The sequence below is a fragment of the Phocoena sinus genome, chromosome 8 (genome assembly GCF_008692025.1).
Source record: "Phocoena sinus isolate mPhoSin1 chromosome 8, mPhoSin1.pri, whole genome shotgun sequence".
Lineage (NCBI taxonomy): Eukaryota > Metazoa > Chordata > Mammalia > Artiodactyla > Phocoenidae > Phocoena > Phocoena sinus.
Genome location: NC_045770.1, coordinates 80,284,033 through 80,307,915, shown reverse-complemented (window position 1 = coordinate 80,307,915; position 23,883 = coordinate 80,284,033). Strand labels below are relative to the sequence as shown.

Here is a 23,883-nt window from a genome sequence, read left to right as displayed (position 1 = left end):
GGAAAAAAATAGTGTAGTATTTTCATATAACCTAAGCCATGCTCTCATATACTTTAAATCATCCCTTGATTACTTAGAATACCTAATACAATGTACATACTATGTAAATAGGTGTAAACACAATGTAAATGTTTTGTAAATAGTTGCCTGTGAGCTGCAAATTCAAATTTTGATTTTTGGAACTTGCTGGAATTTTTTTCCTGAATATTTCCATCTACAGTTAGTTGAATCTATGGATGTGTAACTGCAGATATGGAGGGCTGACTGTATTCTCCTTCACAGCTGTGGAAATTTCACATTCACCTTGATAATTATTTGATAAATGCCTGCCTCCTCCACTAAATTATAAGCTCCTTAGAGGCTAAGATCATGTCCAGTTTTGCTCCACATTGTATCCCCAACATCAAGAGCACTGCACCTGTTACACAGAAGCTCAATAAATATTTATTGAAAAAATGAGGAAATGGTCTCATTTTCACACAGAAACTTAGACCTAACAGCTCACTGTCTTTTATGTCAATTTCCCAAAGCTTTCCTCACTTCACCCAATCACTTGCCATACCTACCTTCTTAATGTTTCTCTTACCAGTACCTTTCTTTTCATTGTTGCTTTTGATAATTATTTTAACGAATATTTATAGAGTACTTTCTGGATGCCAGTCACTGTCTTCAGCATTGAGGACACAGTTCTAAAGAAACAGAAAAAAACCCAAGCTTTGTGGAACTTAAATTCCAGGATGCCATGGAGGGAGGGTGTGAGGGAGGGGCAATAATTAAGAAGCAAGATGGGGCTTCCCTGGTGGCGCAGTCGTTGAGAGTCCGCCTGCCGATGCAGGGGACACGCATTCGTGCCCCGGTTCGGGAAGATCCCACATGCTGCGGAGCGGCTGGGCCCGTGAGCCACGGCCACTGAGCCTGCGTGTCCGGAGCCTGTGCTCTGCAACGGGAGAGGCCACAACAGTGAGAGGCCCGCATACGGCAAAAAAAAAAAAAGAAGCAAGATGAAAATGAAAAAATATAGCATGTTACTGATAAGTATTAGGGATAAAGAAAAAAAGCAAGGAAAGGGGATATCAAACATTGTGGGATGGTAGTTGAAATTTTAAATAGGGTGGCCAGGGATGATATCTCTAAAAAGGTGTCATTTGAATGAAGACCAGAAGTGAGGGAGGCAGTCATGTGGATATCTGAGGGATGACTATTCCAGGTTTTCTGACTTAACAGATGTGCTATCTACTTTCACCTAGAAACTCCAGTTTGCTTAGATCAGCTCTACTGGAAAATTTAGTAGTGATGAACTTGCTCTAAGTGAACATACTAAGAAATGAGCACCAGCAGAAAAGATTAAAAATGCACCCAGAAATATATAGCCATGTAGGGATTTAGGGAAGGAAGAAATTAAGGCACTTAGAAAATCACTGTTACATAGAACAGAAAAGAACGGATATTCAAAATTACAACCTTAACTCAATTTTAAAAAGTTTAATTTAGATGTGTAGACTCTAAGGTAAGTAAGGTTATATTTTGGAAAGATTTATAAGACTTTTTACCCAAAAACCAATATAAAACAAAAGTAATGAACAAAAACATTTATAGAACTTAAAGTAGTAACTGGAATATGCAATCATCCTAATTTACAATCACACATAAGTGTTAAAAATGTTTTTCTCATTTAACTAGTCAATTCTTGGTCTCCCATAATCAGGAAGTAAATAGTATCAGAGACCTGCAATACTGTAGTTAACATCCTAAACTGACATAATGAGCTAGAGAGTAATGCTGTAATGAATCTTATTTAAAATGCAAATTAGTATCTTGCTTTTCATATCATAATGTAAATGAATATCTGCCTTTTTATATCATAAAATTCTCTACTTTGTAGATGTAATTATATGTTATAAACTTAGAGTTTGCTCTCTCTCAGCAAAATGAGCATCCATAAAATAGATTACCTTTGACCTATTATTTACTATTAGTTCTGTTAACAATATTAATAGTTTAGTTACTTATCCTGCCATTCAGGCTGCCTTTCCCTTACCTCCTTCAGGAAACTCTAAGCTATTTTTGGTGGGTGCCAGATCATATTCTTTGTTTCTTCAAAAATGAAAGAAAAATTTGTACCCTGTGGTAGACTGAATGTCCGTATCCACCCAAAGTTCATATGCTGAAATCTTAACCCCCAAAGATGATGGTACTAGGAAGGGGGGCCTTTATGAGGTACCTAAATCATGAGGATGGAGTCCTCACGAATGGGATTAGTGCCTTATAAAAGAGGCTCCACCATATGAAGACACAGCAAGAAGACACTTGCTATGAAACAGGAAGAGGGCTTTCACAAGAACATCTGGCACAATGATCCTGGACTTACAACTATAGACTGTGAAAAATAAATTTCTGTTGTTTATAAACTACCACCTACTTGGTGGTATTTCCTTATAGCAGCCCAAATGGACTAAGACATACCCAGTGGATGGTCAGTAAATACTTATTAAGTTAGCCATGAACAAAGAACATTTTGATTTATATGGTTACATCTTCAGAATGATAAAACTCATTCATTAATCATTTATAAAAAACAATTACTTTTTGAATTTTTTTCCATGTGTAATTATAAAACCAAATCTGTCAAGTCAGTTACCTTGAATGTAATAAAAAAATTCAGACCAGAACACACTGAAAACAAAAAAATTGCAAAAAATGTCAGTTGTAGTTGGATACTTGTTTACCTTTATCCTCTATCCTTCAGCATAATCGAATCAGAATTATGTCAATCCATAAATAGATTTTACAGGAAATGGAGAATTTGACACTAACACCACTTCTCACCCCAGGCTTTCAGAAGGTATAGTCACATTAAAAAGAACTGACTCAATATCCCTAATATAAGTTTCTCAAAGAATTTCTAACACTTACTTTGAATAAATTCTGAAATAAAATATTTTATTTTGTATGTTATTAACCATGCATTTAAGCTAATGGCTCTTCAGGGGAAAACAATAACTTTAGAAAAATCTCAGCAGTTTGTATAATGAACAAGATGTTACAAAAATATTAAACCAAGAAAACAGTATAAAACATTTCTCTCTCATAGTTGTCTATGTCTCACTTAGAAACATCTGAAATATCTCACTTTGTATTTAAGCTCTAAAGTAGTCCTTTGCAAGAAAAGTTGGCTTCATGTTCATTCATTAAGGTAGTTTGCTGCTTTGATCATTTTAAATTAGAGCAAAATCAAGCCTTTCTATTCAAAAATGTTGGTTTCACATGTATTACTCAAAGAAGAAATCATCTTGGTGACAATATTCCGTACTAGTGGAAAAGTTAGTCTTCATAAGACCATTTTGAAGATCATTTCTAAAGTGGGAGGAAGGATGAATGACTGAATTTGCTTTAATTATTTCATGATTTCTGCTATAAAGGAAGGTAAAATCAAAACCACAGAGAAGAGACATAAGGTAGCGTGGAGGCTGGAAAATGAAGGGAAAATATATAGAGAAGATAGAAATTCATGAAGTTTGTCTCCCTTTTTAGTACTAACACTGTTTCCTGAAAACATCCTCTTACAGTTTCCTTCCCTTGACAGAACCCTTTCCCTCTATCTCCATCTCTAAGCCTCAGTCACTTGATGGTTCTAGTCAATTTATGCTATACCTTTCTTTGAGTTAACTTCTTTTGCATTTCAAAAAGAAAAAAATATACAACAAAAGAAAGAATTGGCTTTTTTCTGGAAATGTAATTATAAATACAGAAAAATACTGTATAGCACACAGAGCAAATGAATATGACAAGGATAAAATATATCCTTAAAATTATTACACAATGCAATATAATATCACATACATTAAAGACTCAAGCAAACCAGGCTTCCCTGGTGGCGCAGTGGTTGAGAGTCCGCCTGCCGATGCAGGGGACACGCATTCGTGCCCCGGTCCGGGAGGATCCCACATGCCGCGGAGAGGCTGGGCCCGTGAGCCATGGCCGCTGAGCCTGCGCGTCCGGAGCCTGTGCTCCGCAACGGGAGAGGCCACAGCAGTGAGAGGCCCGCGTACCACAAAAGAAAAAAAAAAAAGACTCAAGCAAACCGAGTGAAAAGTTTATAGGGAACAAGAAAAATTAAGTAGCCATAAAAATGCATATAAATACGTTCTGAAACAACATTCATCAAAGTAAATAAAATCTTTAAATGCACATTACCTTCTGATAAATATTTGTTTCACCCAAAGGAGACAAAAACTAGCACCCACAAAAAAAGTTAGAGCAAGAGAGTTCACAGATTACAACAAGATGAGTCACCATAAAGCTTTGCAACTTCGTTTATTATAAAATAACATTTTAAGTATTCTACTTACAGCTAAGTAGTTTGTTATACGAAGAGAAGGTAGTGGAAGAAGAGTAAAATAAAATGTTCTTAGAGCTCACAAGGTCAAGGTACACTTCCTACCACTTTTAACAAAAATAATATGGGACCTAGAAAAAAAACCACTGGACCTAGCCTCTTGCAGTAACTATGATTAGACTATTGATCAGGGACTAGTGCTGACCTAAATAGACAGTAACCAGTACTCAGAATGACTCATGCAAATGTGCTTTGTGAACAGAAAAACCTCACCTGTTTCTCCTTTTTCTTTCTCTGAGCCTCCCTTACAGAATGGACCTTTGTTTTCTTCCTGCTCAAATAAATTTTAAAGTTCAGTACTTATGTCTGACATTTAGAAATGGAAGATCATTTTCGCAACCATGGAACCACATATATTTGGGGATTATCGCTGAACCAAAAACTGTAATTTCTAATTACCTTTTAAGTTAAATTTAAAACAAAAAAAGAATCTTAAATTCTCATATTTGAATAGCAAACATATAGGAAAGATTCATCTTCTGGGGTACAAAAAAGACCAAATTATAAGAAGATAATTTAAAGACATTGGATAGGCAAAAGAATCAATTAAGTTATTGGTCTTATTTATCCAATGTCCTTTATAATCTGCTTCTAAATTCTAATGAAGATAATTATATACAGGGATAAAAATGCATTAAGCCACTGATAGAAAAGCAAGAATATTCTCATGGATACTAAACTTACTAGAAAGGGTGGATATACATTCAAGAAGTACACTGCAATTATTAAAGATTTCAATATGAAAACTAATGTAATTATACATATTTATTTAAATAAATGTGCATAAAAATACATAACTGTAAAATAACTATTTTAAATAGTACCACATCTTTAAGGGAAAATAAGCATGAACAAGTTATTCTTTTAGTTATAAACGATGTATCTAAAACTCTAAAGAACTGTTAAAGAAACTAACATTTTGGGCATGATTGAGTAGCTCATTTACCTAAAGACCTTATTTCTTTATATATGCCAAATAAAATTTGAAAAAATAACCCAAAAACTCATTTTTGCATCAATTTTTCACATTTCTTATAACATGAACAAACATTTTATAAATAGCATTAAATATATACATTCCCATTAGAGAAAATATGCTAAATTTATCATTGGGATCCATACTCCCATATGCCCCACCCTAAAACTCTAAGAGGAATTCTTTTTTTTTTTTTTTAAGAGGAATTTCTATATTTGATACTTTGAGTAAGATGGGTTTAACTAATACACATTAGAGCTGATAAACTGTAGTTTTTACAACAAAAAATGAGTGATAAAAAATTATAATTAAATGAGCAGATATAAGAATTCAATATTTAATTGTCTAATTGTTTTGTTTATTACTGTTGACTCCCTGAAAGATTTTAAATACCTTAACAACAGTATGTAAAATGTTCATCACATCACCAGGTAGTGCAGGCTACATATAAATGCTACTAATAGCTGAAATATCAGATAACATATTAAATAAATATGGTACTAATAAAATATTGCATATAATAAACACAAAGCTAATCATGAGATCCAATACTAATGGGATTTTAAAATATATATTAAAGACATATTTTAGAAGTATACATAGAAGAAATCTGCAAGAAATACAGAATCTGCAACAGTAAAATAAAAAAGCAACAATATTTATTTTACTTGAAGGTTGACATATAATTATAAAACAATCATCTATTTCTAGAAGCCATAATTTAATATAAAAAGAAGTGTTTTCTCAAAACAGTAACTTGCTCTTTTTTAAAACAAATTTTTATTATGCTAAAATACACATAACTTAAACCCACCATCTTAAGCATTTTTAAGTGTATTTTTCAGTGGTAGGTATTAAATACATTCATAATGTTGTGCAACCATGCCTACCATCCATTTACATATCTCATTTTATCTTTTCTATTAAACAGTAACACCCCATTCCCCTCCCCTACAGCCCTTGGCAGCCACCATTCTACTTTCTGCCTATGAGTTTGACTACAGTAAATGCCTCGTGTAAGTGGAATCATATACTATGTGTCTTTTTATGACTGGCTTATTCACTTAGCAAAATGTCTTCATAGTTCATCCATGCTGTAGCATACTGCAGGATTCCCTTCCTTTTTAAGGCTGAATAATACCCTATTTTATGTATAGGCCACATTTTTCTTCTTTCTTCACCCATCAATGAACATTTAGGTTAATTCCATGCTCTAGGTATTGTGAATAATGCTGCTATGAACATGGGTGTGCAAATACTGCTTCAAGACCTGTCTTTCAATTCTTTTGAGTATATACCCCGAAGTGGAATTGCTGGATCATATGGTAATATTCTATTTTAAATTTTTTGAGGAACTGCCATACTGCTTTTCACAGCATCTGTATCATTCTGCATTCCCACCAGCAGTGCACAAGAGTTCCAATTTTTCCACATCCTCACCAACATTTATTTTCTGATTTTTTTGACAGTAGGCATTCTAATGGGTGTGGGGTGGTATCCCATTATAGTTTTGATTTGTATTTCCCTAATGATTAGTGATCTTGAGCATCAATTTCATGTGCTTATTGGCCATTTGTATATCTTCTTTGGAGAAATGTCTGTTCAAGTTCTTTGCCCATTTTTGAATCAGATTGTTTGTGTTGTTGAGTTTTAAAAGTTCTCTATATATTCTGGATATTGAATCCTTATCAGATATATGATTTGCAAATATTTTCTCCCATTCTGTGAGTCACCTTTTTAACTCTGTGAATAGTGTCTTTTCATGCACAAATTTTTAAAATTTTCATGAAGTACAATTTATCTATTTTTGTCTCTTGCTATGTGTCCTTTGGTGTTATATGCAAGAAATCACTGCTAAATCCAATGTTGTAAAGTTTTGTTCTATGTCTTCTTCTAAGAGTGTTACAGTTTTAGGTGTTGTATTTAGGTCTTTGATCCATTTAGAGTAAATTTTTTATGTAGTATTAGATAAGAGCCCAACTTCATTCTTCTCTCTGTAGATATCCAGTTTTCCCAGCACCATTTGTTAAAAAGACTGTCCTTTCCCCATTGAATGATCTTGTCACCCTTGTCAAAAATCATTTGACCATATATGCGAGGGTTTATTTCTGGGTTTTCTTTTCTATTCCATTGGTTTGTATGTCTGATTTTACGCCAGTACCACACTCTTGATTACTGTACTTCTGTAGTATGTTTTGAAATTAGGAAGCATGATTCCACCAGGTTTGTTCTTTTTCAAGACTGTTTTGACTATTCAGGGTCCCTTTAGATTCCAAATGAATTTTAGGATGGATTTTGCTATTTCTACAAAAAACATCGTTGGGATTTTGGAACAAATTTCATTGAATCTGTAGACGGCTTTGGGTAATATTGACCTTTTAACAATATTAAGTACTCAAATCCATGAACACAGGATGCGTGTATCTTTTTTATGTCTTCTTTAATTTCTTTTAGAACTGTCTTGTGGATTTCATTGTACAGTCTTTCAACTCCTTGCTTAAGTTTATTCCTAAGCATTTTATTCTTTTCAATGCTATTGTAAATGGAACTATATCATAATTTTCTTTTCAGATTGTTGATTGTTCATGTGTAGTGATTTTTGTGTGCTGCCTTTGTATTCTGCTAGTTTACTGAATTTATTTATAAGTTCTTTAGGTTTTGTTTTGGATTGGGTTTGTGTGTGGGATCTATAGGGTTTTCTACATATAAGATCATATCATCTGCACAGATAATATTACTTCTTCCTTTCCAATATGGATGCCATTTTCTTCTTTTTCTTGACTAACTGCTCCAGCTAGAACTTCTAGTAGTATGTTGAACAGAATTGGTGAAAGTGGACATCACTGCCTTGTTCTTGATCTTAGGGAAAACACTTTCAGTCTTTCACAGCGTATGATATTTACTGTGAGTTTTTCCATGTAAGGCTTTTATTAGGTTGAGGTAGTTTCCTTCTATTCTAGTTTGTTGAGTGTTTTTATCATGAAAAGGTGTTAAATTTTGTAAAACGTTTTTTCTGCACTGATTAAGATGATTACATGTTTTTTTTCCCTTCATTTTGTTGATGTGGCATATTACACCAATTGATTTTTGTATGTTGAACCATCCTTGCATTCCAGGAATAAATCCTACTTGGTCATGCTGTATAATTCTATCAATGTGATGCTGAATTCTGTTTGCTAGTATTTATTGAGGATTTTTGTGTCAGTGTTTATAAGGGATATTGGTCTGTAGTTTTCTTTTCTTGTAGTGTCTTTGTCCGGCTTTGGTATCAAGAAAATGCTGGCCTCATAGGATGTTAGAAAGTATCTCCTCCTCTTTAGTTTTTTAGAAAAGTCTGAGAAGGGTTAATATTAATTCTTCTTTGAATGTTTAGTAGAATTCACCAGTGAAGCCATCAGGTCTGGGGCTTTCCTTTGTCAAGAGATTTTTTGATTACTGATTCAATCTCCTTTCTAGTTATAGGTCTATTCAGATTTTCTATTTCTTCATGATTTACTCTTGGTAGCTTCTGTGGTTTCTAGGAATTTATCCAATTAATCTAGGTTACCCAATTTGTTGGCATACAACTGTTCATAGTACTCTTATATAATCCTTTCTATTTCTGTAGAACTGGTGGTTATGTCCCCATTTTCAGTTTAGTAATTTGAGTCGTCTCTCTTTTTCTCTTAGACCTTCCAGCTAAGATTGTCAACTTTGTTGGTCCCTTCAATTTGGTTCCATTGATTTTCTTCATTGTTTTTCTTTGGGTTTCATTATTCTTCTTTTCCTAGTTGCTTAAGCTGTAAAGCTAGGTTGCTGATTTGAGAACTTTCTTGTTTTTTTTAATCTAAGCATTTATAGTTATAAATTTCTCCCTTAGCACTTCTTTTACTGTGTGCCTTCAGTTCTGGTATATTGTGGTTTTGTTTTCATTCATCTCTAAGTATTTTCTAATTTCCCTTGTGATTTCTTTGATCCATTGGTTGTTTAAGAGTGGGTTGTTTAATTTCCACAAATTCATGAATTTTCCAGATTTTGTTCTGTTATTGATTTCTAACTTCATCCCATTGCTACTGGAGAAGATACTTTAAATGATATCTGTCTTTTAAAATCTATTGAGACTGAATTTATAGCTTAACATATGGTTTATCCTGGAAAATATCCCATGTGCACTTGAGACGTGTATGCTGTTGATATTGGGTAGAGTGTTCTGTAAATGTTAGATCTAGTTGGTTTATTGTGTTAAGTCCTCTATTTCCTTATTTATATTCTGTCTGCTTGTTCTATAGACTATTGTGAGTGGGGCATTGAAGTCTCTATTATTGTAGCACTGTCTCTTTCTCCCTTCAATTCTGTCAGTTTTTGCTTCATTTATTTTGATGGTCTGACATTAGGTGCATAAATATTTATAATTGCTTTATCTTATTGCTGTACTGAACCTTTAATTAATATTTTATTACTAAAATGGTCTTTTTGATTTAATTAAAATTCTCTTACTACTTCTACTTAATTAAAAATTAAGGTGAGATTCCAGGAAAACTGTTTACAAAACAGTTACATTTTTATTATTTATTTACCTGTGTGAGTCCAAACTGTGCAAAAAAAAAAAAGACACTGATGTTGATTTCAAAGTTTCTGCACCCAACAAAATGTCTCACTGTTACATAATGCATAATGGACTTGATAACAAGTAAATTACATAAACAAATTCATACTATACAATACCATTTTTAACCTGTTTTATATTTGGGATGGATTGTTTATTAGAGAGAGAAAAAAAGAATACCACTGTTAAAAAGTAGATGAGAACAGTATTCTATGGCTACACCATGGTACCTTCCAGGAGAAACATAAAATATAAGTCTTAACGAGGGAATGTCAAATAAGCTAAGGGAAAAATTTACAGACTGTACTAATTTTCAGAATTGTCAGGCAAAAATTTTTGCCATTATATAATCTACAGATACCTAATGGCAACAACCATGAGGGTCCTATCCAGTGTTATTCACACTAGCTAGAGAGAGCCAACTGTACATATTTCTTCCTAATGCTACATTCAGTGACACCAGATTAGTAGCTTGAATTGTGCATTGTAGGAATTTGTATTTCATGGGAATCTGCAAACAAAATAAATCAAGGTTTTTGGTTTTTTTTTAAATCCGTACCCCACCCTGATCCACACACCAGGTGTTACATATTTACCAGTACAACACTGGAAATATCACATTCCTGAAGGTATTTTGATACATAGGTCACTTAACTAGCTACACAATGCTTTAAAACAGAAACATTTTTCAAATAAACAATGGTAGAAAGAAGTGTAAAATAAAAATTTGCTTCCAAGAAAGCTATATGTTAAAAAATAAAGGAGAGGACACTGCATCTTGACACAGCCCATTCTATCTGAAATTTAATAGTTCTTTCTTTAGGAAAATAATGCATCTCCCTACATGTGCTATAGCACAGGTCCTGTCTCATATAAAAGTTCCTAACTTTTTCAATAATTTGAGGTTAAACAAAATAAACTGCTCCTTTCTGTTATCGATCAGCATTTAATATTTAAAGACAGTAAACCTATAGTTCCAGGATTTTCTCTTTGATGTTCACTCTCTGTTTAAAGATTATAAAGGATTTAAAGTAAAACAAGTGAAATACTGCAATTGACGTTAAGAAAAATCCATTATATAGAGCATAGGGCGTTTTTTAGAAAGAAAATTATCATATCTTGTACCACGACAGCTTTGGTAAATCAAGTAATGATGAAATTAATGTTAAATGTTAGACTATCAAAATAGATTAAATACTTATTTTGAATATTTAGAAACCCAACCTTATAACCTTAGCCTGACATTTATCACAATCTATTTTGCATCAGTTAGGTACCAACTCATTTTTTCAGTCCTCATATCTGTTCCTTCCCCAGATTTCTCCAGTTACTTCATCAGACTGGGCCTGCCACACTGAGGCTGGAATCATATAAGTCTTGAGCCTGAGAAGCTACCATAATACCCGAGGGACATTCCTTTTATCTGTGCCTCACATCTGTCCTCCAGTTTACTCTGACTTTTATTCATTCCCTTAAAAATCATTACAAAGCCACCATGTTACAGTCCTTATGCTAGGCCCTGAAGATATAATGATACAATGGTAGACAAGATAAAGATGTCCATGACTTTCATGGAGGGCAGTCTGCTAGGAGAGATGTCCACTGAATAAATAATCTCATTTAAAAATTATAATTATAAACTATTATAAGTACTATGAAAGAAAAGTATATAACTCCATGAATGTATTAATCAGGAGACCGCCCTCCTCTGTAGGCTCCAGAAAAGCTTCCCTGAGAAAGTGAAATTTAACTCAAGACATGAAGAATGGTTCAGGCAAAAGAAACGGTACTTTTTCAGTTCCAAACACGTTGGTTCCACCTTTGCTGGAACTTTTATTTCCACCTTTGCTGCCTCCTGGCATTTTTCTCCTGAATTTTATTGTATCTAGCTACCAATGCTGACCTTCCTAATCCCCATAATAGTATCAGATAATGTTTATTGAGCTCATACTACTCAGAAGATATCATTCTAAGCAATTTACATAAATGAACTCATTTAACCCTTACAATGACCATATGAGATAGGTTGTATTTCTTCATTTTACAGATGAGAAATCTGAGGCAGAGGCATGATAAGTTAGTTATATGAAATTACACATCTACTGGTACTAGTCCTTGCATGACCATCATGTCCCTCATAACTTATCACTCCTATAGAAACTCTAAGGCACCAAGCTACATTAGCAATACTACTGGGCAAAGAATACCAAGACTCCTATATCCTTCAAACTGCTATCATTTTCAACTAGACAGGATCATGCATATTTTCTCCAGCTTTCAGAAATAAGGAATAAAAAACTGACCAAGGTAGCTTACACTAAAACATCCTCAGGAGCAAGAAAAATGTCTTTAGAACAAGTAATACTTTCTTACAAAAATTATTCACCCAGACTATGAAATAATGAAAATGGGGCAAGGAGAAGAATTATAATTTATTTAATTCCTTCTGTACCTCCCAAGGAAGAGGAAGAGGAATTTTATTCTTTTAATTCAAATTCATAAATATTTTGCATGTATTTGCAAAACTAAGTTAATGTGTAGTGAATTGGCTATGATGCAGAAGAAATTACCAAAATCAATTATTTCTTTAAGTAAACATCTTTTAAATATTAAAGAAAAGGGAATAATTATCAAATGACCGAGGCCTCACTCAAAAGTATATTTAAAGTTCCTGTTATGATCAAAGTTTCATTTGTAAATTTATCATTGAAGGTGATGTGAAAAACAGTAATTAAGTAGGTGATTGATACAGGTGAATGTATGACTCATAGTTTGCAAAGGAAAATAATTTTGGAGAAAAGGCTCAGGAAGAAAAGCAGCAAATAATGGGTTCTGGAAGAAATGAAGATCTTTCCTGTCCAAGGACTGTCAGTAGTTCTTTATTACTTGAAGATTAAGGGAATAGTGAATAAAGCTGTCTGCCAGACAGTAGAAATGGTAAGAAATAACATTGTCTCTATAAGTGTACCTCACATTAAATTTCTCATAAATAACATTCATAAAATTAAACTTTCTATAAAAAGTTACTAGAAAACCCAACTCAAATCAGAACAATGGAAATGTCAAAATAAACCAACATTACAATTGTCACAAACTTGAACAGAATGAAACAGCAGGGTAGGTCAAGTTGTAGAATCGCCTAATTTTATCCCACTTGGTTTTTAAAAAAAAGGCAGATCCAGTACTGAATTAGGAGGAGACTTAGCCAGGTTTGTTTTTGTTTGGTTGTTTTTCTACTTCATGGGTTATTGCAAAATAAACATTTGGTTTTTGCTACTAGGGTTCAGCAAATTTATACAATGAATTTGGTTTCTGGTTCCAGAGATCAAATTCAAGCCATCAAATCCAGTTTCACATTTTTACTAACTGCCCCTCCCCTCTCATATATATCTCAAATATATATAGTTATACATACATTTTAAAACTCACATTTTGGTATGAGTTTTAATTACTATCCTTGCCTTATGAATCTTTAAAGGAAATGAAGAGAATTTCATTTTGATGAAGTCATACTTAACAGGAAGTTTTATCCAATTTAATTTTTTAACTTACATTTTCATGTATATTTTGGAGTCCCTACTATGTGACAGCATTTAGCCAGATACTTTAAACACATAATCTCATTTAAGAATACTGGGTTTGGGGCTTCCCTGATGGCGCAGTGGTTGAGAGTCCGCCTGCCGATGCAGGGGACATGGGTTCGTGCCCCGGTCCAAGAAGATCCCACATGCAGCGGAGTGGCTAGGCCCGTGAGCCATGGCCGCTGAGCCTGTGCGTCCGGAGCCTGTGCTCCGCAACGGGAGAGGCCACAACAGTGAGAGGCCCCCGTACCACAAAAAAAAAAAAAAAAGAATACTGGGTTTATTTCATTATATATATACTGCCTGAGGACAAGGTAAACAGAATATTTTTTATGATAAAGCAACCTAAGTCCTATCACTGATGGCTTTTTAAGGGCTGTGTGTATGTGTTCACACACACATGCGTACTAGACAATGGGTTCAAACCTACACAGTCTTGTTATAGAATCTTTGCTCTTAACTACTAAGCCACTATATGTTGGGAAAAGAAACAAAGAATGGCTTTTAAAATGAATATAACTGATTTAGGTAATAATAGTAGCTTCTAGAATAAGAGATCATAGTTTGGAAGTCAATATGCTAATTACTATCAGCATAAAGTTATAAGCAGACATTTAATGAAAATTTACAATGATAAAGATTTCTTTTCCTTTGGTAAATGTGATTAATTTTCAGAAAGACTAGTTTTTTTCTTTTTGGATATTGTATCACCTAACATTTTTGTGAACTTTTTATAGATTTTAAAGATTTTCATACCTAAGACCTTATACAATCATGTTAGCAACACTATAAATAAGGCAAGTATGATGGATAATTTTATATGTCAACTTGGCTGAGCCATAGTGCCCAGATATTTGGTCATACATTACTCTGGATGTTTCTGTGAAGGTATTTTTTAGATAAGAATTAACATTTAAATTGCTGGACTGAGTAAAGCAGATTACCCTCCATATAATGGGTGGGTCTCATCTAATCACTAGAAAGCCTTAATAGAACAAACACTGACCTCCCTAGCACAAGGAGGAATTCTGCCAGCCAACTGCCTTTGGACTCAACCTGGAAATCTTACCTGGGTCTCCGGCCTACCAGCCTACCGTGCAGATCCTGAATTTACCAACCCTCTATAATCACGTGAGTTAATTCCTTAAAATCAATCAAACAATCTCTCTTTCTCTCTCTCTTTATACACACATACACCATACACCCCCCCACCACACACACAGACACACACACATATTCTGTTGGTCCTGTATCTCTGGAGAACTCTCAGTAAGACAGAAAGGTAGCGGAAAACTAAGCCTAAGAAAACAGGGGACAGGAATTTAGATTTTTATCTTTGTCTTCAGTCATTCCTAAAAAGATACGAAAATTCTCAAGAAGCTATACTAGAATTCAGTTTTCATACCCTAACCACATAGCTGGAATGATGTTCTTTTCCTTTTAAAACTGTTATTTGACAAAACTAATCAATTCTGGAAAACAGCTTAGCAGATTCTCAAAAAGTTAGGCAAAAAGTTACCATATGACCCAGTAATTCCACTCCTAGATACATGCCCAAGAGAACTGAATACCTGTCCACACAAAAACTTGTACATGATGTTCATAGCAGCATTACTCAGAGTGGTCCAAATGTGGAAACATAAATCTCATCAATTGATGAATGGATAAAAAAAAATAAAAGTCGTATCCATACAACAGAATGATTCAGGAATAAAAAGAAACGAAGTACTGACAAACGCTGAAATGTGGATAAATACTGAAAACATGCTAAGTAAGAGAAGGCAGGCAGAAAAGACCGCATATTGTATGAATTCATTGATATGAAATGTCCAGATTAGACAAATCCATATAAACAAAAAATAGATTAGTGGTTGTCAGGGGTAAGAAGGGGGTCAATGGGGAGTGAATGCTAATGGGTATGGGGTTTCCTAGTGAGATGATAAAAATGTTCTTGCATTAGACAGTGGTGATAATTGCATAAGCTCATGAATATACTAAAAAACACTGAATTGTACACCTTAAAATTGTGAATATTAAGTGAATCATATCTCAGTTAAAAAGTGTTAGAAAATATAAAACTTACCTGCCTTTTTTGTGGTGCCAAACAACGAACAACTTCATCCACCATCACTGGAATATGTAATTTAGTCATCACTTCAGAATCTCTGCCTTGTAACTCCTGAGCTCCAGTTTGATCTGTTTGCTCCTGGGCTTCATATTCATTATATCTTTCTGCTGTAGCATGTATCTTTTTTGGCCAGACACCCAAATTAAATATGCCAGATTCCAACCAGCACGAAAGAAATTTTTTATAGATTCTACAAAAATATGGGTATTGAAGCATTCTGTAGATCAACAAATCTAGAAAAAAAATTTAAATATCATGATTGTTGGCTTTTTTCAAAAGAATGTTATAATACTTGGGGGAAAGCAAATTAGTATGAAATATTTAACACAGGAAAAATATGTAAAACTCATCATCTCAGACAAGTGAAGGTAACTACCCTCCTTATGCAAAGCATGGAACCCAAGATAACCCCAGAAACTATCTGAAAATACAATTTTTAATGTGGGCCTGATAAGCTCTGAGACCATTAATGTTTTAACCATCAGAGATGTGAATATTGATTAATCAGTCATCATTTTTCTGAAAGGGATTAAAAACATTATTTTATTTTAGGTTCACATGGTCTTTTATTTCAAGGTCTTCTAATTGTTTTTCTCATAATGCTAAATCTTCATTTTCAATTTAACTTTGTTTGAAAAATTGTCCCTGAAAAAAGACTATGCATGTACAACCAAAAAGAAAAGGTTATCAGTCTATGAAAATCTTACAGATTTGTCATGGATATGCTCTGACGAAATCATCTCACCATAGCTTGCATCAGTGAAATACATATCATTTTAAACTATAACTTTATAAACACTCCACTGAACACACTTTGGCACTTCATATCATTTTAATTATCTGCTCCCTGCCCCATGCCCCCAAAAAAGCAAGTAAATAACTGATACATTCCTTTGCTTTCTCTCACTTGCTCCATTTTATTCTGTAATCTGTAATTCTTTAAAATGGAGAGGAAAAAAGTAATTTATGAAATGTATTAACAGAATACCTTTTGAAAACATTACGTTCTTTACCCATTTGGATGTAAGCAACATTTTTGATATTATTAAAGTAAATAACAATTTAACACTACTCTTTTCCTTCCTCATGGATTATGAGTTATTTAAAAGTAAGAACCACACCTTTATATCCACGAAATCAGATGCACACTAGGCGCTTAATACGTGTTTTCTGGAAAAAAGAAAAATATAAAAGAATGGATGGATAAATTCCAGATTCTATAGAATTAAACTTGCTTTAGAAAATTTTACTTGTCTCACTGACCCTACCAAAAACCACATTCTCAAAATATTTAAGAAACATAAATCTTGATTAAATATGCCTTCCCTTCCTTTTGCATTAGAAAATGAAGAATAATGTTGAAAAGTCAATCACATGTAATGACTGGAAAATAAATAAAAATACATATTTGATATTATATCAATATAATATCAGTAAGATGTAACCTTGAGGATACCAAAGACGTAATTCACAGAATTATGTTGAAAATCTGACACAGAAAAAATATGGCAAAAAAAAAATTTTAATGAGTGTTTTAAGTAAGATTTTGGATGCTCAGCAATAACAAATTAGCCAAATTATGAATTATGCCTTATGTTTTCCAGAAAGTTTACAAAAGTAAGCCAAACTATGCTCTAATAGCTTAGCATTTCTAACATATTTCAAAATAAAAGCTATGCTCTAACTTAGCATTTCTAACATATTTCAAAATAAAAGCTAACATTTATTGAGCATTTACTAAGTACCACTTACTATTCTAAGCACACTACATGTACAAACTCATTCAATCCTTACCCCAACTCTTAAAGGTAGGTACTATTATTATTTCCATGTTGCAGATGAGGAAAACAGAAAAGTAATTTGCTGAAAAGGCACAAAGCTGGAGAGCCATAAAGCTAGAACTGTAACATCAGCATTCTATCCCCAGAACTTTTTCTCTTAACCTATATGCTATAAACACAGCCCACTGGCTCTATTTGATACACTCATGTAATTGAATGGTACACTTTGATTACACTATGACTAGGTATTTGCAGTATTCCAAGAATTAGATTCATTTTTTTTAAGGAGCCAATATGTTATTGCTTGGTCCTACTCCACTTGGAAATACAGTATACTGTGGGGCACCCAACAGAGGACACAAGAACGATGTACAGCCCTAAATAGTGGAATATGGAGTATTTAAACAATACAACCAATAACTTATTCGATTCTTTTGCCTATCCAATATATGTAAACAATCTATACTGTATGTTCAGATTTTGATTTTTTTAAAAAACAAGCAAACAAACAAATAAAAAGCCCATCAACTCCAATATCAGAATCAGAACCACACAGGAAAAAGCAAATAGGGTAGAAAAAAATGCTTCTTTCAACAGCGCTTAATTTTCTTCTGCATTCAGTTTCTTTGTATTTACTCAAACATATTCAAGGTACAAAGCCTCTAGATTTTAGTATACACTAATTGGCTACTAATGTGGGTAAACATGGAGAAAAAGACTCAATAATTAATCTTCCTTTTTGGTTGTGTCTTTGAATACCTCCCTAAAAATGGAAGAGGGTAAATTCTAAAGGGAGTTCCTTCCCTCTCTTCTGCAGCCCCATATCCCACCAGATAGCCCAGAGCACTTCCACAGTCTGCTAAGAACTAGCCCCCCTAGACGATTTAAGATAGTTTAACTTCCCTCTGTTCACAGAAAAGAAGCAGGATATCAGGAAACCTAAACTCTACAGCCAACTCTGTGGTTTCCTAGGCAAGCCATTTAACTTTTCTCTGCCAGCAAAATTCAATTTAAACTGAGACCACGGAATTAGCCAGGTTACTCTTTTAAATGTGGGAACACAAAGGTGAGCGATACCTTTGAAAACTACTTACTCAACGGAGCTACCAATTACCGTCATTGCAGTCAGCTCCCCCTGCAGAGAACACCCTTCGGAAATTTAATTCCTAAGGCCAAAAATTCGACCTGGAGGCTGGCACCCGAACACAGAGAAAGTGAAAGAGGTCCTAAAGAATAAGTTAGAATCCATTCTTCTGCGTAAGGATTACACTCTGACAAGAGAAACTGTTTAGAAACTTCTGAACTCAGGACGAATGTGTTGAGAGGAAGCGGGAGAGCAGAGGCGCGAGTTTCCTCTGTGCTGGGTGAATCCGGCAACCCCTAGAAGTTCCCCCAAAGGTGAGTGGGGGGGCTCCAAAAGAGCTCCCGGGACTCGGCCACCTTCTCCTCACCTGAGGTACGAAGATTTCTCAGTTGGCCTCTAATTCGGGCCTGCGACGACCACTACGGTGACAGAGAACCTGAATTTCCCTCCCGCACAAGTCCCAGCCCTGGGGGAAACTTGCGAGAACGGACAGATTGGGCCCACGTCCGCCCCAGCAACAGAGGACCGTCTGCCTTTGGTTCCGCTGCTTCCAGGCCCCAGCTGCCAAAGGGCCCCAGGAGCTCGGGGTTCCAAATGGTGCTCCTGGGGGAGGTGCGGGATTTAAGTCCCTAGCATTACCAGGTTGAAATTCACTTTTACTTTTTTTTTTTAATGTCTAATGAAACTTCAAATCTCACTTTCCATTTTATCCTTCTCTCCACTCTTTTCAGTTTACTCTGAATCGATGTTAAATTTCTGTTTTAAATAACATGGTAGTATACTCTAATTTCTAACAAAAGGTGGGAATTTCTGTCTCCTTAGCACTACGTGTTTGGAAAGTTTTGGTTCTTTTCCCTTCATTTCGTTACAAAATACGCCAATTTCTTGTCCTTTCTGTTGTACGCCTTAATGTCTTGCCAAACTAAAGAGAAGCCAGCTGGCATAGTAAATCTACAATTCCTTAAAAATATGGACTTCAAAATCTGAACACTGTTAAATGGCAAGTGTAAGGCAGAATTTAAAGTTAAATGTAAAATAAGCATTTAGATTAGGTGTGGAAACACCTGTGAGACTAGTCAGCCTTATACAATGTGGGTATCAAAAACGATGAAATTGAAACACTTCTACTTATTCACCAATGATCAGTGCACCTTTACAAGAAATTGGTAATATATGCCTATTTTCAGACTACATTAAGATAGCATCTTAATATCACTTAATCTAGAAAGTATTTCAGAAACAAATGACTCCATTCCGAATTCGCTGGGTTGTACCCTTCAACAGAAATATTTTCCTTTAGAGATTTTCTGAAAACTTCAGTTTTCTCTTCAGTAAAATGAATAGTATCTACATCTCATGGACTGTTACGAAAATTAAGTGACCAGATAACATATATAAAATTAATAAATGTCCAGGACATCAAAGGTAAAGTACTATAGAGTGCATATTGAAATAAAATTAAAAGGCTTCTCAATTTTATTACCAAACCCAGCACCATACAAATCACTGTCTCATTAGCTAAGATATATGTAATACAGCCAGCAATTAGTAGCTTTATTGATGCTCTATCCAGTGTTCAGAAAGAATCTTATAATATGTATCATATACAATACATAGTGTTTCTGATTTTCAATAGGAAATAAATGTCTATAATATGAGCGTTTCCCCTACATTGTTTCACTTATAATACTCTGCATTTGGTGTTGTGCCATCCTGTATATATGGTGTTGCTGAATCACTAGAGCATAAGCTCTGAGAGTGCAGGGATTTTGACTCAATTGTGTGCTATTATGTCCTTAAAATCTACAATCAATAACTGCTGAATGAATGGATACAACAATAGTAACATAAAGAACAACAATAAAATTCAGATCATACTACTAAAAATATCCTGATAAATAAAAGATGAATTCTCTTAGCGAACACATTTCCCATTTATTTCCAGGTATTTTTTTCTTTTTAAAGTGTACATTCTAAAATACTACCTACAACCCAGGCTTAAAAGCCCATTGCATCCAATAATGAACTAAGCCAATAAATTTAAATGAATTTATTTTATAATGCCATCATTAGAAAGAAATGTAAAAACCAGCCATACAACAAATAGTTTCAGAGTCAGCACTAAGGGAGTAGGTCTGGGGTTCCTGAGAAATGAAGCCTGGGGCCTCAAGCCAAAGTCCTGAACTTTCAATTAACTGAGGCGAATTGACCCCAGTTCGGTCCAACTGAAAGTGGTTGGAGCGAATAGGTCCCTATACCTTCCAGATTATGGGACCTGTGTCTTGGAGGCCTCACTACTCAATAGCGAAAAGGAGAAAACAAACACCCAGAACCCATTAATCCACACCCAACAGGCTCCGCCTCTCCCCCAGCAGAGAGCACCGCCAACCCCCGCCCGCACCCGTCTCACTCACACCCAGAACCCTGGGACCGGAGCCCGCGCCCACGGTCTGAAGGCTGCCTGAAGATCCCAGGTGGCAGCTCCGGCCTAGCCCCGCCCACCTCGGCCAACGCCTCCGGAAACTGCCGTGCGAGTTGCCACGGTGACACGGAGCAAGGTAGCTTCCACTGCAAGGGGCCGCTGAGACGCCGGGCGCCAAACTGCAGCGCGCCACGGCCACGTCCGGCGTGATGACGTCACGAAGACGGCAGCCAATGAAACTAGGCGCTGAGAAAGCTGGCTTGGGTTTGAATCTCGTGGCTGAATTTGAATCGCCGAGAGGCGGACATTGAAGTGAAGTGTCTCCGTAACCTCTCCTGGACCTGAGGTGAGTTAAAGGCAAGAGAAGAAAACTCTCGTCTCGGGGACGTTTTTTCGGATGACCCGTCTCGCAGGAAGCGGAGGGGTCCCGCTGCCTCAGGGATAGAGGACCAAGTGGGCTTGTTGACAAATACGGAAGCGTTAGGTGGGGCGGTGAGGGTGAGGACAGGGGTGGGCCTGGTTAGGGTCCCCGTGGAGAAAGTGAAAGAAAGAAGGAACTCGAGAACCCACTAGAATGTGGCTCTGCCTGATCGGGAGACCTCGACTGCTCAGCAGGAAGGTCAGGGATCTCCTGCCTGAAATTCTCAGGAAGTCGGAAGTTTTAAAGGGCATCTTGGCCCCTTTCCCAGACTTTGGCAGAACACTTTTAACTGTCTGGCACCTTACAGTGTAAAGTTCCTTCCGGACTTCAAATTCAGAGTGTTTTGTTTCAGACACAGATGTAAATGTAACTCTGGGCTTAACTATCAAGAGGAGCCTTGGTTCACCAGCTTGTAACCTTTTTGTCCAGCGAGGTTCTGCGTTAACCTGGCAAAGGTCACTTGGGAACCTTCCCAGACCCCAAATGTAGCATCAGAATAAGACCTGCCAGCACTGACTAACGGGATTGCTGGGGATCAGATGAGCTATGGAAGAGATACTGGTTGACAAAGTGCTCTGCAAATGAAAGGGACTTAAAGCACTGAGAATCAGTTCTACCGTCTGTTCGTAGTTTCTGCGAGATTCGTTCGCCTTGAGGAGTGCTCATTAGGCACTCAGTTTCAGAGAAGTCAAGGCTGACTGCTGTTTACTCTATGAGATTATTTGACCAGAATTGAATAATTGTGCTGTATAACGTATAGTTTAGGTTACTAACTATTATCGGGTAGAGTAGAATGTGTTAGGCATTCTACAGGTTTTAGTTGATAGTGTTATTCTACCACAGTCAGCGCCCCCCCGCCTTGGATTTTGGGAGGTATTTATGAACTTTGTTGTGGGAGAATGTAAGATCCAAAGGCTAGATACTGCTTGTTATTAAGTTTCTACTATTTTGTAAGAATTGTGTATTTTGGTACACAAAGGTTATCTGCCTTTAACGGTAGTAATTGTCACCTCTTCTGTTACTAAATAAGTATTTACAAGTACACAAAATTTTCATTTCAAAAATGTATCTTGTCCCACTATAAATATACCTTGAATCAATTAAGGTACACAATAAAATGACTTTTATGCTATGAACTCTGAAAACTAGGAGGAAAAAATAGCCCAGATGTCAGTGCTGCCCTTCCCCCCACTTGAAATTTTCGTTCTTCCTTGATGCTTACAGGTGAATAGAAGCAGTGGCTCTAACATTCAAGTTATTTCCAATAAGAGGTTTAAGTTGCATAGAGACTATACATGATAGAGTGGAGGATAGTTCCTGGTCCTAACAAATGTTTATTGAATCTGAATCTAATTCAAATTTGAATTTGTATTTAAGAAATCATTTATAACTGTGTTACTCCACACATTCAAGAAAATTTATATGACCTTTCTGTTCCATTGTTTGAAAGCCTTCTGTTTTGATTCCAATAGACCAGAGTTGTTAAGAACATGGACTTTGGATTTGGACCTGGATTGACATTCTGGCTTCTCACTTACTCTCTCTTGTCATCTTGGAAAGCTTCCTTAGCCTAAAGCTAAGTCTCTGTTTTTGTAAAATGGAGACAATAATAGAGTCTACTTTATCTTTTTAAGGATTGAATGAGATGTTGAATGTCAAATGTTTACCATAATGCCTGGCATATAGAGTGTGCCCAAATGATCATCGTTGTTCATTATTACTAGTTATCGCCATATCTACCTAATCCAAGAGCTCTCAATTAATAGCATATTTTCTGAGAATAGGTAACTGTGTGTGTTATCCAGCAAGCACAGAGAAATCATGAATTTTCAGTTTTATTTCAACATTCATTCAGGAGCACCAATACTAGGCCCTGAGGTTTTCTACCAAAGGTAGGCAAATAGTTTAACTTCTATCAGAAAATTTCTGGGGGTTATATATTTACATCATGGAGAGTGATGATTAAATACTTGAGCTTTAGATTCAGTCAGTCTGAGTTCAAATTCTACGTCTTGTGCTTCCAATAGTGTGACTTAGCCAGTTAACTTAATCTGTCTATACTACAGTTTCTCTCTATATAAAATAGGTACGATAATAATACCTATGTCATAGGATTGTTACAGGGATTAAATGAGAAGTATGTAAATTGCTTAGCACATTTGTATTTGTAGAATAATAGCTCAGGAGAAAGTATTCCATAGTTGTTACTAAATGAAAGTTTGTGTTTAAGGTAAATTTTAATCTTGTTTTGTTTTGCTTTGTTTTTGAAATAAAAATACCTAGACTTGTTTAAACTCCAAATAATACAAAAGGATATAAAGTAGAAAGTAAGCCTGCCTGTCACCCAGACCCTCATATTTTTCCATCATCAAGCAACTGGTATTATCAATTTCCTCTGTTCTCTTCCTGAGAGAGCCCATGCATGTACAAATATGTATATATCTTTTGAAAATACAAATGTTTGAATGCCAGGTCCACTATTTTGCACTTGTTTTTTGCACACATATCT

General features: G+C 35.4%; 2 protein-coding genes across 6 annotated transcripts in view; one reads left to right on the top strand and one right to left on the bottom strand.

The window, feature by feature from the left end:
* Nucleotides 1–21,122, bottom strand: part of METTL15 (methyltransferase like 15) — a 204,809-nt gene extending 183,687 nt beyond the window's left edge. The window contains exons 1-3 of one of the 4 annotated variants that reach the window (XM_032641711.1): nt 21,034–21,122; nt 16,788–16,836; nt 15,622–15,899 (exon numbers count right to left, since the gene is read on the bottom strand). In XM_032641711.1, coding sequence (XP_032497602.1) covers nt 15,622–15,882 — 261 coding nt within the window. In that variant the 5' untranslated portion in view covers nt 15,883–15,899; nt 16,788–16,836; nt 21,034–21,122. Of the gene's footprint in view, nt 1–15,621; nt 15,900–16,787; nt 16,837–18,898; nt 19,063–21,033 lie in introns of those variants that run through there. The other 3 variants (XM_032641714.1, XM_032641710.1, XM_032641712.1) reach the window with 3 other exon arrangements.
* Nucleotides 21,123–21,210: 88 nt separating this feature from the next.
* KIF18A (kinesin family member 18A) overlaps nt 21,211–23,883 on the top strand; it is an 81,344-nt gene continuing 78,671 nt past the window's right edge. For both annotated transcript variants that reach the window (XM_032641999.1, XM_032642001.1), the window contains exon 1: nt 21,211–21,299. The gene's annotated coding sequence lies outside the window, so the exon portion shown is untranslated. The remainder of the gene's footprint in view (nt 21,300–23,883) is intronic.